The 15464-nt window shown below is 54.4% G+C and overlaps 1 protein-coding gene across 1 annotated transcript in view; it reads right to left on the bottom strand.

Moving 5' to 3' along the window:
* Positions 1 to 15464, bottom strand: part of PANK4 (pantothenate kinase 4 (inactive)) — a 99201-nt gene that overhangs the window by 19455 nt on the left and 64282 nt on the right. The window contains exon 15 of the mRNA XM_076056419.1: positions 10084 to 10133. Coding sequence (XP_075912534.1) covers positions 10084 to 10133 — 50 coding nt within the window. The remainder of the gene's footprint in view (positions 1 to 10083; positions 10134 to 15464) is intronic.

Genomic DNA, 15464 nt, shown 5'->3' with positions numbered 1-15464 from the left:
GTGTGGTGAGTCTGTGGGTCTCTGTGTGGTGAGTCTGTGGGTCTCTGTGTGGTGAGTCTGTGGGTCTCTGTGTGTGTGGTGAGTCTGTGGGTCTCTGTGTGTGTGGTGAGTCTGTGGGTCTCTGTGTGGTGAGTCTGTGGGTCTCTGTGTGGTGAGTCTGTGGGTCTCTGTGTGTGGTGAGTCTGTGGTGTCTGTGTGGTGAGTCTGTGGGTCTCTGTGTGGTGAGTCTGTGGGTCTCTGTGTGTGGTGAGTCTGTGGGTCTCTGCGTGGTGAGTCTGTGGGTCTCTGTGTGAGGTGAGTCTGTGGGTCTCTGTGTGGTGAGTCTGTGGGTGTCTGTGTGGTGAGTCTGTGGGTCTCTGTGTGATGAGTCTGTGGTGTCTGTGTGGTGAGTCTGTGGGTCTCTGTGTGGTGAGTCTGTGGGTCTCTGTGTGTGTGGTGAGTCTGTGGGTCTCTGTGTGGTGAGTCTGTGAGTCTCTGTGTGGTGAGTCTGTGGGTCTCTGTGTGTGTGGTGAGTCTGTGGGTCTCTGTGTGGTGAGTCTGTGAGTCTCTGTGTGGTGAGTCTGTGGGTCTCTGTGTGGTGAGTCTGTGGGTCTCTGTGTGGTGAGTCTGTGGGTCTCTGCGTGGTGAGTCTGTGGGTCTCTGCGTGGTGAGTCTGTGGGTCTCTGTGTGGTGAGTTTGTGGGTCTCTGTGTGATTAGTCTGTGGGTCTCTGTGTGATGAGTTTGTGGTGTCTGTGTGGTGAGTCTGTGGGTCTCTGTGTGGTGAGTCTGTGGGTCTCTGTGTGGTGAGTCTGTGGGTCTCTGTGTGGTGAGTCTGTGGGTCTCTGTGTGTGGTGAGTCTGTGGTGTCTGTGTGGTGAGTCTGTGGGTCTCTGTGTGGTGAGTCTGTGGGTCTCTGTGTGTGGTGAGTCTGTGGGTCTCTGCGTGGTGAGTCTGTGGGTCTCTGTGTGAGGTGAGTCTGTGGGTCTCTGTGTGGTGAGTCTGTGGGTGTCTGTGTGGTGAGTCTGTGGGTCTCTGTGTGATGAGTCTGTGGTGTCTGTGTGGTGAGTCTGTGGGTCTCTGTGTGGTGAGTCTGTGGGTCTCTGTGTGTGTGGTGAGTCTGTGGGTCTCTGTGTGGTGAGTCTGTGAGTCTCTGTGTGGTGAGTCTGTGGGTCTCTGTGTGTGTGGTGAGTCTGTGGGTCTCTGTGTGGTGAGTCTGTGAGTCTCTGTGTGGTGAGTCTGTGGGTCTCTGCGTGGTGAGTCTGTGGGTCTCTGTGTGGTGAGTCTGTGGGTCTCTGTGTGGTGAGTCTGTGGGTCTCTGCGTGGTGAGTCTGTGGGTCTCTGCGTGGTGAGTCTGTGGGGGACTCTGTGTGGTGAGTTTGTGGGTCTCTGTGTGATTAGTCTGTGGGTCTCTGTGTGATGAGTTTGTGGTGTCTGTGTGGTGAGTCTGTGGGTCTCTGTGTGGTGAGTCTGTGGGTCTCTGTGTGGTGAGTCTGTGGGTCTCTGTGTGGTGAGTCTGTGGGTCTCTGTGTGGTGAGTCTGTGGGTCTCTGTGTGGTGAGTCTGTGGGTCTCTGTGTGGTGAGTCTGTGGGTCTCTGTGTGGTGAGTCTGTGGGTCTCTGTGTGGTGAGTCTGTGGGTCTCTGTGTGGTGAGTCTGTGGGTCTCTGTGTGGTGAGTCTGTGGGTCTCTGTGTGTGTGGTGAGTCTGTGGGTCTCTGTGTGTGTGGTGAGTCTGTGGGTCTCTGTGTGGTGAGTCTGTGGGTCTCTGTGTGGTGAGTCTGTGGGTCTCTGTGTGGTGAGTCTGTGGGTCTCTGTGTGTGTGGTGAGTCTGTGGGTCTCTGTGTGGTGAGTCTGTGAGTCTCTGTGTGGTGAGTCTGTGGGTCTCTGTGTGTGTGGTGAGTCTGTGGGTCTCTGTGTGGTGAGTCTGTGAGTCTCTGTGTGGGAGTCTGTGGGTCTCTGTGTGGTGAGTCTGTGGGTCTCTGTGTGGTGAGTCTGTGGGTCTCTGCGTGGTGAGTCTGTGGGTCTCTGCGTGGTGAGTCTGTGGGTCTCTGTGTGGTGAGTTTGTGGGTCTCTGTGTGATTAGTCTGTGGGTCTCTGTGTGATGAGTTTGTGGTGTCTGTGTGGTGAGTCTGTGGGTCTCTGTATGGTGAGTCTGTGGGTCTCTGTGTGGTGAGTCTGTGGGTCTCTGTGTGGTGAGTCTGTGGGTCTCTGTGTGTGGTGAGTCTGTGGTGTCTGTGTGGTGAGTCTGTGGGTCTCTGTGTGGTGAGTCTGTGGGTCTCTGTGTGTGGTGAGTCTGTGGGTCTCTGCGTGGTGAGTCTGTGGGTCTCTGTGTGAGGTGAGTCTGTGGGTCTCTGTGTGGTGAGTCTGTGGGTGTCTGTGTGGTGAGTCTGTGGGTCTCTGTGTGATGAGTCTGTGGTGTCTGTGTGGTGAGTCTGTGGGTCTCTGTGTGGTGAGTCTGTGGGTCTCTGTGTGTGTGGTGAGTCTGTGGGTCTCTGTGTGGTGAGTCTGTGAGTCTCTGTGTGGTGAGTCTGTGGGTCTCTGTGTGTGTGGTGAGTCTGTGGGTCTCTGTGTGGTGAGTCTGTGAGTCTCTGTGTGGTGAGTCTGTGGGTCTCTGCGTGGTGAGTCTGTGGGTCTCTGTGTGGTGAGTCTGTGGGTCTCTGTGTGGTGAGTCTGTGGGTCTCTGCGTGGTGAGTCTGTGGGTCTCTGCGTGGTGAGTCTGTGGGGGACTCTGTGTGGTGAGTTTGTGGGTCTCTGTGTGATTAGTCTGTGGGTCTCTGTGTGATGAGTTTGTGGGTCTCTGTGTGGTGAGTCTGTGGGTCTCTGTGTGGTGAGTCTGTGGGTCTCTGTGTGGTGAGTCTGTGGGTCTCTGTGTGGTGAGTCTGTGGGTCTCTGTGTGTGGTGAGTCTGTGGTGTCTGTGTGGTGAGTCTGTGGGTCTCTGTGTGGTGAGTCTGTGGGTCTCTGTGTGTGGTGAGTCTGTGGGTCTCTGCGTGGTGAGTCTGTGGGTCTCTGTGTGAGGTGAGTCTGTGGGTCTCTGTGTGGTGAGTCTGTGGGTGTCTGTGTGGTGAGTCTGTGGGTCTCTGTGTGATGAGTCTGTGGTGTCTGTGTGGTGAGTCTGTGGGTCTCTGTGTGGTGAGTCTGTGGGTCTCTGTGTGTGTGGTGAGTCTGTGGGTCTCTGTGTGGTGAGTCTGTGAGTCTCTGTGTGGTGAGTCTGTGGGTCTCTGCGTGGTGAGTCTGTGGGTCTCTGTGTGGTGAGTCTGTGGGTCTCTGTGTGGTGAGTCTGTGGGTCTCTGCGTGGTGAGTCTGTGGGTCTCTGCGTGGTGAGTCTGTGGGGGACTCTGTGTGGTGAGTTTGTGGGTCTCTGTGTGATTAGTCTGTGGGTCTCTGTGTGATGAGTTTGTGGTGTCTGTGTGGTGAGTCTGTGGGTCTCTGTGTGGTGAGTCTGTGGGTCTCTGTGTGGTGAGTCTGTGGGTCTCTGTGTGGTGAGTCTGTGGGTCTCTGTGTGGTGAGTCTGTGGGTCTCTGTGTGGTGAGTCTGTGGGTCTCTGTGTGGTGAGTCTGTGGGTCTCTGTGTGGTGAGTCTGTGGGTCTCTGTGTGGTGAGTCTGTGGGTCTCTGTGTGGTGAGTCTGTGGGTCTCTGTGTGGTGAGTCTGTGGGTCTCTGTGTGTGTGGTGAGTCTGTGGGTCTCTGTGTGTGTGGTGAGTCTGTGGGTCTCTGTGTGGTGAGTCTGTGGGTCTCTGTGTGGTGAGTCTGTGGGTCTCTGTGTGGTGAGTCTGTGGGTCTCTGTGTGTGTGGTGAGTCTGTGGGTCTCTGTGTGTGTGGTGAGTCTGTGGGTCTCTGTGTGGTGAGTCTGTGGGTCTCTGTGTGGTGAGTCTGTGGGTCTCTGTGTGTGTGGTGAGTCTGTGGGTCTCTGTGTGTGTGGTGAGTCTGTGGGTCTCTGTGTGGTGAGTCTGGGGGTCTCTGTGTGGTGAGTCTGTGGGTCTCTGTGTGTGTGGTGAGTCTGTGGGTCTCTGTGTGTGTGGTGAGTCTGTGGGTCTCTGTGTGTGGCGAGTCTGTGGGTCTCTGTGTGTGGTGAGTCTGTGGTGTCTGTGTGGTGAGTCTGTGGGTCTCTGTGTGTGGTGAGTCTGTGGTGTCTGTGTGGTGAGTCTGTGGGTCTCTGTGTGGTGAGTCTGTGGGTCTCTGTGTGTGGTGAGTCTGTGGGTCTCTGCGTGTTGAGTCTGTGGGTCTCTGTGTGAGGTGAGTCTGTGGGTCTCTGTGTGGTGAGTCTGTGGGTCTCTGTGTGAGGTGAGTCTGTGGGTCTCTGTGTGTGTGGTGAGTCTGTGGGTCTCTATGTGGTGAGTCTGTGGGTCTCTGTGTGTGTGGTGAGTCTGTGGGTCTCTGTGTGGTGAGTCTGTGGGTCTCTGTGTGGTGAGTCTGTGGGTGTCTGTGTGGTGAGTCTGTGGGTCTCTGTGTGGTGAGTCTGTGGGTCTCTGTGTGGCGAGTCTGTGGGTCTCTGTGTGGTGAGTCTGTGGGTCTCTGTGTGTGGCGAGTCTGTGGGTCTCTATGTGGTGAGTCTGTGGGTCTCTGTGTGGTGAGTCTGTGGGTCTCTGTATGGTGAGTCTGTGGGTCTCTGTGTGGTGAGTCTGTGGGTCTCTGTGTGGTGAGTCTGTGGGTCTCTGTGTGGTGAATCTGTGGGTGTCTGTGTGGTGAGTCTGTGGGTCTCTGTGTGGTGAGTCTGTGGGTCTCTGTGTGGTGAGTCTGTGGGTCTCTGTGTGATGAGTCTGTGGTGACTGTGTGGTGAGTCTCTGGGTCTCTGTGTGGTGAGTCTGTGGGTCTCTGTGTGTGTGGTGAGTCTGTGGGTCTCTGTGTGGTGAGTCTGTGAGTCTCTGTGTGGTGAGTCTGTGGGTCTCTGTGTGTGTGGTGAGTCTGTGGGTCTCTGTGTGGTGAGTCTGTGAGTCTCTGTGTGGTGAGTCTGTGGGTCTCTGCGTGGTGAGTCTGTGGGTCTCTGTGTGGTGAGTCTGTGGGTCTCTGTGTGGTGAGTCTGTGGGTCTCTGCGTGGTGAGTCTGTGGGTCTCTGCGTGGTGAGTCTGTGGGTCTCTGTGTGGTGAGTTTGTGGGTCTCTGTGTGATTAGTCTGTGGGTCTCTGTGTGATGAGTTTGTGGTGTCTGTGTGGTGAGTCTGTGGGTCTCTGTGTGGTGAGTCTGTGGGTCTCTGTGTGGTGAGTCTGTGGGTCTCTGTGTGGTGAGTCTGTGGGTCTCTGTGTGGTGAGTCTGTGGGTCTCTGTGTGGTGAGTCTGTGGGTCTCTGTGTGGTGAGTCTGTGGGTCTCTGTGTGATGAGTCTGTGGTGTCTGTGTGGTGAGTCTCTGGGTCTCTGTGTGGTGAGTCTGTGGGTCTCTGTGTGTGTGGTGAGTCTGTGGGTCTCTGTGTGGTGAGTCTGTGAGTCTCTGTGTGGTGAGTCTGTGGGTCTCTGCGTGGTGAGTCTGTGGGTCTCTGTGTGGTGAGTCTGTGGGTCTCTGTGTGGTGAGTCTGTGGGTCTCTGCGTGGTGAGTCTGTGGGTCTCTGCGTGGTGAGTCTGTGGGTCTCTGTGTGGTGAGTTTGTGGGTCTCTGTGTGATTAGTCTGTGGGTCTCTGTGTGATGAGTTTGTGGTGTCTGTGTGGTGAGTCTGTGGGTCTCTGTGTGGTGAGTCTGTGGGTCTCTGTGTGGTGAGTCTGTGGGTCTCTGTGTGGTGAGTCTGTGGGTCTCTGTGTGGTGAGTCTGTGGGTCTCTGTGTGGTGAGTCTGTGGGTCTCTGTGTGGTGAGTATGTGGGTCTCTGTGTGGTGAGTCTGTGGGTCTCTGTGTGGTGAGTCTGTGGGTCTCTGTGTGGTGAGTCTGTGGGTCTCTGTGTGGTGAGTCTGTGGGTCTCTGTGTGTGTGGTGAGTCTGTGGGTCTCTGTGTGGTGAGTCTGTGGGTCTCTGTGTGGTGAGTCTGTGGGTGTCTGTGTGGTGAGTCTGTGGGTCTCTGTGTGGTGAGTCTGTGGGTCTCTGTGTGGTGAGTCTGTGGGTCTCTGTGTGTGGCGAGTCTGTGGGTCTCTATGTGGTGAGTCTGTGGGTCTCTGTGTGGTGAGTCTGTGGGTCTCTGTATGGTGAGTCTGTGGGTCTCTGTGTGGTGAGTCTGTGGGTCTCTGTGTGGTGAGTCTGTGGGTCTCTGTGTGGTGAATCTGTGGGTGTCTGTGTGGTGAGTCTGTGGGTCTCTGTGTGGTGAGTCTGTGGGTCTCTGTGTGGTGAGTCTGTGGGTCTCTGTGTGATGAGTCTGTGGTGTCTGTGTGGTGAGTCTCTGGGTCTCTGTGTGGTGAGTCTGTGGGTCTCTGTGTGTGTGGTGAGTCTGTGGGTCTCTGTGTGGTGAGTCTGTGAGTCTCTGTGTGGTGAGTCTGTGGGTCTCTGTGTGTGTGGTGAGTCTGTGGGTCTCTGTGTGGTGAGTCTGTGAGTCTCTGTGTGGTGAGTCTGTGGGTCTCTGCGTGGTGAGTCTGTGGGTCTCTGTGTGGTGAGTCTGTGGGTCTCTGTGTGGTGAGTCTGTGGGTCTCTGCGTGGTGAGTCTGTGGGTCTCTGCGTGGTGAGTCTGTGGGTCTCTGTGTGGTGAGTTTGTGGGTCTCTGTGTGATTAGTCTGTGGGTCTCTGTGTGATGAGTTTGTGGTGTCTGTGTGGTGAGTCTGTGGGTCTCTGTGTGGTGAGTCTGTGGGTCTCTGTGTGGTGAGTCTGTGGGTCTCTGTGTGGTGAGTCTGTGGGTCTCTGTGTGGTGAGTCTGTGGGTCTCTGTGTGGTGAGTCTGTGGGTCTCTGTGTGGTGAGTCTGTGGGTCTCTGTGTGATGAGTCTGTGGTGTCTGTGTGGTGAGTCTCTGGGTCTCTGTGTGGTGAGTCTGTGGGTCTCTGTGTGTGTGGTGAGTCTGTGGGTCTCTGTGTGGTGAGTCTGTGAGTCTCTGTGTGGTGAGTCTGTGGGTCTCTGTGTGTGTGGTGAGTCTGTGGGTCTCTGTGTGGTGAGTCTGTGAGTCTCTGTGTGGTGAGTCTGTGGGTCTCTGCGTGGTGAGTCTGTGGGTCTCTGTGTGGTGAGTCTGTGGGTCTCTGTGTGGTGAGTCTGTGGGTCTCTGCGTGGTGAGTCTGTGGGTCTCTGCGTGGTGAGTCTGTGGGTCTCTGTGTGGTGAGTTTGTGGGTCTCTGTGTGATTAGTCTGTGGGTCTCTGTGTGATGAGTTTGTGGTGTCTGTGTGGTGAGTCTGTGGGTCTCTGTGTGGTGAGTCTGTGGGTCTCTGTGTGGTGAGTCTGTGGGTCTCTGTGTGGTGAGTCTGTGGGTCTCTGTGTGGTGAGTCTGTGGGTCTCTGTGTGGTGAGTCTGTGGGTCTCTGTGTGGTGAGTCTGTGGGTCTCTGTGTGGTGAGTCTGTGGGTCTCTGTGTGGTGAGTCTGTGGGTCTCTGTGTGGTGAGTCTGTGGGTCTCTGTGTGGTGAGTCTGTGGGTCTCTGTGTGTGTGGTGAGTCTGTGGGTCTCTGTGTGGTGAGTCTGTGGGTCTCTGTGTGGTGAGTCTGTGGGTCTCTGTGTGGTGAGTCTGTGGGTCTCTGTGTGGTGAGTCTGTGGGTCTCTGTGTGTGTGGTGAGTCTGTGGGTCTCTGTGTGTGTGGTGAGTCTGTGGGTCTCTGTGTGTGTGGTGAGTCTGTGGGTCTCTGTGTGTGTGGTGAGTCTGTGGGTCTCTGTATGTGGTGAGTCTGTGGGTCTCTGTGTGTGGTGAGTCTGTGGTGTCTGTGTGGTGAGTCTGTGGGTCTCTGTGTGTGGTGAGTCTGTGGTGTCTGTGTGGTGAGTCTGTGGGTCTCTGTGTGGTGAGTCTGTGGGTCTCTGTGTGTGGTGAGTCTGTGGGTCTCTGCGTGGTGAGTCTGTGGGTCTCTGTGTGAGGTGAGTCTGTGGGTCTCTGTGTGGTGAGTCTGTGGGTCTCTGTGTGAGGTGAGTCTGTGGGTCTCTGTGTGTGTGGTGAGTCTGTGGGTCTCTATGTGGTGAGTCTGTGGGTCTCTGTGTGTGTGGTGAGTCTGTGGGTCTCTGTGTGGTGAGTCTGTGGGTCTCTGTGTGGTGAGTCTGTGGGTGTCTGTGTGGTGAGTCTGTGGGTCTCTGTGTGGTGAGTCTGTGGGTCTCTGTGTGGCGAGTCTGTGGGTCTCTGTGTGGTGAGTCTGTGGGTCTCTGTGTGTGGTGAGTCTGTGGGTCTCTATGTGGTGAGTCTGTGGGTCTCTGTGTGGTGAGTCTGTGGGTCTCTGTATGGTGAGTCTGTGGGTCTCTGTGTGGTGATTCTGTGGGTCTCTGTGTGGTGAGTCTGTGGGTCTCTGTGTGGTGAATCTGTGGGTGTCTGTGTGGTGAGTCTGTGGGTCTCTGTGTGGTGAGTCTGTGGGTCTCTGTGTGGTGAGTCTGTGGGTCTCTGTGTGGTGAGTCTGTGGGTCTCTGTGTGGTGAATCTGTGGGTGTCTGTGTGGTGAGTCTGCGGGTGTCTGTGTGGTGAGTCTGTGGGTCTCTGTGTGGTGAGTCTGTGGGTCTCTGTGTGGTGAGTCTGTGGGTGTCTGTGTGGTGAGTCTGTGGGTCTCTGTGTGGTGAGTCTGTGGGTCTCTGTGTGGTGAATCTCTGCGTGGTGAATCTCTGTGCGGTGAGTCTCTGTGTGGTGAGTCTGTGGGTCTCTGTGTGGTGAATCTCTGCGTGGTGAATCTCTGTGTGGTGAGTCTCTGTGTGGTGAGTCTGTGGGTCTCTGTGTGGTGAATCTCTGTGTGGTGAGTCTGTGGGTCTCTGTGTGGTGAGTCTGTGGGTCTCTGTGTGGTGAATCTGTGGGTGTCTGTGTGGTGAGTCTGTGGGTCTGTGTGGTGAGTCTGTGGGTCTCTGTGTGGTGAGTCTGTGGGTCTCTGTGTGGTGAGTCTGTGGGTCTCTGTGTAGTGAATCTGTGGGTGTCTGTGTGGTGAGTCTGCGGGTGTCTGTGTGGTGAGTCTGTGGGTCTCTGTGTGGTGAGTCTGTGGGTCTCTGTGTGGTGAGTCTGTGGGTGTCTGTGTGGTGAGTCTGTGGGTCTCTGTGTGGTGAGTCTGTGGGTCTCTGTGTGGTGAGTCTGTGGGTCTCTGTGTGGTGAATCTCTGCGTGGTGAATCTCTGCGTGGTGAATCTCTGTGCGGTGAGTCTCTGTGTGGTGAGTCTGTGGGTCTCTGTGTGGTGAATCTCTGCGTGGTGAATCTCTGTGTGGTGAGTCTCTGTGTGGTGAGTCTGTGGGTCTCTGTGTGGTGAATCTCTGTGTGGTGAGTCTGTGGGTCTCTGTGTGGTGAGTCTGTGGGTCTCTGTGTGGTGAATCTGTGGGTGTCTGTGTGGTGAGTCTGTGGGTCTGTGTGGTGAGTCTGTGGGTCTCTGTGTGGTGAGTCTGTGGGTCTCTGTGTGGTGAGTCTGTGGGTCTCTGTGTAGTGAATCTGTGGGTGTCTGTGTGGTGAGTCTGCGGGTGTCTGTGTGGTGAGTCTGTGGGTCTCTGTGTGGTGAGTCTGTGGGTCTCTGTGTGGTGAGTCTGTGGGTGTCTGTGTGGTGAGTCTGTGGGTCTCTGTGTGGTGAGTCTGTGGGTCTCTGTGTGGTGAGTCTGTGGGTCTCTGTGTGGTGAATCTCTGCGTGGTGAATCTCTGTGTGGTGAGTCTGTGGGTCTCTGTGTGGTGAATCTCTGCGTGGTGAATCTCTGTGTGGTGAGTCTCTGTGTGGTGAGTCTGTGGGTCTCTGTGTGGTGAATCTCTGTGTGGTGAGTCTGTGGGTCTCTGTGTGGTGAATCTCTGTGTGGTGAGTCTGTGGGTCTCTGTGTGGTGAATCTCTGTGTGGTGAATCTCTGTGTGGTGAGTCTGTGGGTCTCTGTGTGGTGAGTCTCTGCGTGGTGAATCTGTGTGGTGAATCTCTGTGTGGTGAGTCTGTGGGTCTCTGTGTGGTGAATCTCTGTGTGGTGAATCTCTGTGTGGTGAATCTCTGTGTGGTGAGTCTGTGGGTCTCTGTGTGGTGAATCTCTGTGTGGTGAATCTCTGTGTGGTGAATCTCTGTGTGGTGAGTCTGTGGGTCTCTGTGTGGTGAGTTTCTGTGTGGTGAGTCTCTGCGTGGTGAGTCTCTGTGTGGTGAGTCTGTGGGTCTCACCCTCATTCTCTCCTCCCAGGCATCATAGTCATCCACCAGCCAGGGTCTCTCTGCAACGCACAAAGCCTCCAATCAGACGACCACCGAACAAAAACAATGCTCCCCCGTGTAGCCTGTAACAGGCCGTAGGGGCAAGTGCTGTTAGCGAGTAGCAGCTCCTACGAAGGCCGGCAACGGCACACGAGGGGGTGGGTGGCCAGCACCACGCCCGGCCGCCTTTGTCTCCCCAGTGGCGATGTTGACTACACACCGCACGGCGTGCTCGTTTGAGGCTGAGTCGACCTAATGGAGGGCCAGGATCGGTTCAGATAATCGCAGTCACTGAAGTTGTTGGCCGTGAGCGGGAATCGAACCTGGGCGGCCGGGTTCGTAGCGCTAACCCGCTACAATACGCGCACACACACATGTACACACACACACACACGTACACACACACACACGTACACACACTGCACCGTACACACACATACACACACACACACATACACACACACACGTACACACACTGCACCGTACACACACATACACACACACACATACACACACACACTGCACCGTACACACACATACACACACACACTGCACCACACACACATACACACACACACACGCTGCACCACACACACATACACACACACACTGCACCACACACACATACACACACACACACGCTGCACCACACACACATACACACACACACTGCACCACACACACACACACGTACACACACATACACACACACACTGCACCACACACACATACACACACACACACACTGCACCACACACACGCACACACGTACACACACATACACACACACACTGCACCGTACACACACATACACACACACGTACACACACACACACACATACACACACACACTGCACCACACACACTGCACCACACACAGCACCACACACACACACACTGCACCACACACACTGCACCACACACAGCACCACACACACACACACTGCACCACACACACACACACACACTGCACCACACACACTGCACCACACACAGCACCACACACACACACACACGTACACACACACTGCACCACACACACACACTGCACCACACACACACACTGCACCACACACAGCACTACACACAATGCACCGTACACACACATACACACACACACTGCACCACACACACACACGTACACACACACGTACACACACACGTACACACACACGTACACACACACTGCACCACACACACACACACGTACACTGCACCACACACACACACGTACACACACCACACACACACTGCACCACACACACACACACACATTACCACACACACACATTACCACACACACACATTACCACACACACACATTACCACACACACACACTGCACCACACACAGCACTACACACACACAGCACCACACACACACTGCACCGTACACACACACACACTGCACCACACACACGTACACACACACACACGTACACACACACACACGTACACACACACGTACACACACACACACGTACACACACACGTACACACACACGTACACACACACGTACACACACACACACACATCACCACACATACACGTACACACACTGCACCACACACACACACTTCACCACACACACACATACACACACACAAATACGGCACCACACACACACGAACACACACATCACCACACACACACAAATACGGCACCACACACACACGAACACACACATCACCACACACACACACTGCACCACACACACACACACACGTACACACACACACACGTACACACACACACACACGTACACACACACACGTACACACACACACAGCACCACACACACACAGCACCACACACACACTGCACCGCACATACACACGTACACACACACATACACATCACCACACACACAAAGATAAAGATCCCCCATATAGCCTTAACAGACTGTAGGGGCAAGTGCTGTTAGCGAGCACCTATGAAGGTCGGAACGGTACATGAGGGGGTGGGTGGCCAGCACCACGTCCGACCGCCTTTGTCTCCCCAGTGGCAATGTTTACACACCACACCAGGTACTCATTTGAGGCTGAGTCGACCTAGGGGAGGCCCGGGACCGGTTCAGATAATCGTCACTGGTGTTGGCCGTGAGCGGGAATCGAACCCGGGTCGCCAGGTTCATAGTGCAGCGCGCTAACCGCTACACTGTCGCTCCCCTACATACACACAGTGACACACACACACAGTGACACACACAACAACAACAACCGCCATTCGCCACTAAGTGGCGGTGACGTCACCACGACGCTTGTGCCAGGCTATGTGCACCCTGAGGCCACGTGAAGTGTCGAACGCCCGCTGGCAGGAGGTCACGGGGCAGACCCAGGTGCCACGGGTCGACTGACTGAGATGACTGGCTGATGCACCACCTGTGCCCCCTACTGTGCCAACCTGCTGTGCTTTAGCCACCCGGCGCTCCGCTCGCTGTTGTGAGCGTCGCTCCTCCGCCCTCCGTTGTTGTTGGAGGGCGACTGCCTCCAACTGCCCAGTAGCATCCTTCACGAGCCTCCTCCACAGAGGCCGATCTTGACACCGCTGGTACCAGTCATCGGCAAGTCCACTCAGCTCCACGTCCTCCTGTACCACATCACTCCATCTCTTCTCTAGCCCGTGCCGCGCCCGCTTAGCCCCCTCAATCCGGCCAAACAAAAGCTGTTTCGGCATGCGGTGGCTGGGCATGCGGGCTACATGACCCAGCCATCGCAGCCTTGCCTGCCGGAGGAGCTCACCGATGGGACCCTGCCCAGATCTTTCAAGGATTTGTGAGCTCCTCACACAATCCAGTCTGGTTAAACCCAGGATGGATCGTAGGCAGGCCAGCCTAAATGTTTCTAACCGGCGAAGATGACACACACACACACAGTGACACACACACAGTGACACACAGTGACACACACACAGTGACACACACACACACACACGTACACAGTGACACACACAGTGACACACACACACGTACACACACACAGTGACACACACACAGTGACACACACACGTACACACACACAGTGACACACAGTGACACACACGTACACACACAGTGACACACACACAGTGACACACAAGCACATACACACACACAGTGACACACACACAGTGACACACAGTGACACACACACAGTGACACACACACACACACACGTACACAGTGACACACACAGTGACACACACACACATACACACACACAGTGACACACACACAGTGACACACACACGTACACACACACAGTGACACACAGTGACACACACGTACACACACAGTGACACACACACAGTGACACACAAGCACATACACACACACAGTGACACACACACACGTACACAAACACAGTGACACACACACACACAGTGACACACACACGTACACACAGTGACAAACACACGTACACACACACACACACACAGTGACACACACACGTACACACACACAGTGACACACACACAGTGACACACACACAGTGACAAACACACGTACACACACACACACACAGTGACACACACACGTACACACACAGTGACACACACGTACACACAGTGACACACACACAGTGACACATACACACAGTGACACACACACACACAGTGACACACACACACACACAGTGACACACACACACACAGTGACACACACGTACACACAGTGACACACACACACAGTGACACACACACAGTGACACACACACAGTGACACACACGTACACACACACACACACAGTGACACACACACGTACACACACACACAGTGACACACACGTATACACACACACACACAGTGACACACACACGTACACACACACACAGTGACACACACGTACACACACACACAGTGACACACACACGTACACACACACACAGTGACACACACACGTACACAAACACAGTGACACACACACACACAGTGACACACACACGTACACACAGTGACAAACACACGTACACACACACACACAGTGACACACGTACACACACACAGTGACACACACACACACACAGTGACACACACACGTACACACAGTGACAAACACACGTACACACACACACACTGACACACACACGTACACACACAGTGACACACACGTACACACAGTGACACACACACAGTGACACATACACACAGTGACACACACACACACACAGTGACACACACACGTACACACAGTGACACACACACACACACAGTGACACACACACACACAGTGACACACACACACAGTGACACACACACAGTGACACACACACACAGTGACACACACACACAGTGACACACACACAGTGACACACACAGTGACACACACACGTACACACACACAGTGACACACACACGTACACACACACAGTGACACACACGTACACACAGTGACACACACACACAGTGACACACACACAGTGACACACACACAGTGACACACACACAGTGACACACACACAGTGACACACACGTACACACACACGTACACAGTGACACACACACGTACACACACACACAGTGACACACACGTATACACACACACACAGTGACATACACACGTACACACACACACAGTGACACACACGTACACACACACACACAGTGACACACACACGTACACACACACACAGTGACACACACAAGTACACACACACACAGTGACACACACGTACACACACACAGTGACACACACACGTACACACACACACACAGTGACACACACACGTACACACACACACAGTGACACACACACGTACACACACACAGTGACACACACGTACACACACACACAGTGACACACACACGTACACACACACACACAGTGACACACACACACAGTGACACACACACACAGTGACACACACACACAGTGACACACACACACAGTGACACACACACACAGTGACACACACGTACACAGTGACACACACACACACAGTGACACACACACAGTGACACACAGTGACACACACACAGTGACACACACACACACGTACACAGTGACACACACAGTGACACACACACACGTACACACACACAGTGACACACACACGTACACACACACAGTGACACACAGTGACACACACGTACACACACAGTGACACACACACAGTGACACACAAGCACATACACACACAGTGACACACACACACGTACACAAACACAGTGACACACACACACACACAGTGACACACACACGTACACACAGTGACAAACACACGTACACACACACAGTGACACACACACGTACACACACACAGTGACACACACACACAGTGACACACACACGTACACACAGTGACAAACACACGTACACACACACACACACAGTGATACACACACGTACACACACAGTGACACACACGTACAC

The sequence above is a fragment of the Petromyzon marinus genome, chromosome 75 (genome assembly GCF_048934315.1).
Source record: "Petromyzon marinus isolate PM22_M1 ecotype Great Lakes invasive population chromosome 75, UKy_Petmar_22M1.pri1.0, whole genome shotgun sequence".
In the NCBI taxonomy this organism is placed as follows: domain Eukaryota; kingdom Metazoa; phylum Chordata; class Hyperoartia; order Petromyzontiformes; family Petromyzontidae; genus Petromyzon; species Petromyzon marinus.
This window is presented reverse-complemented; position numbering and strand designations above follow the sequence as displayed.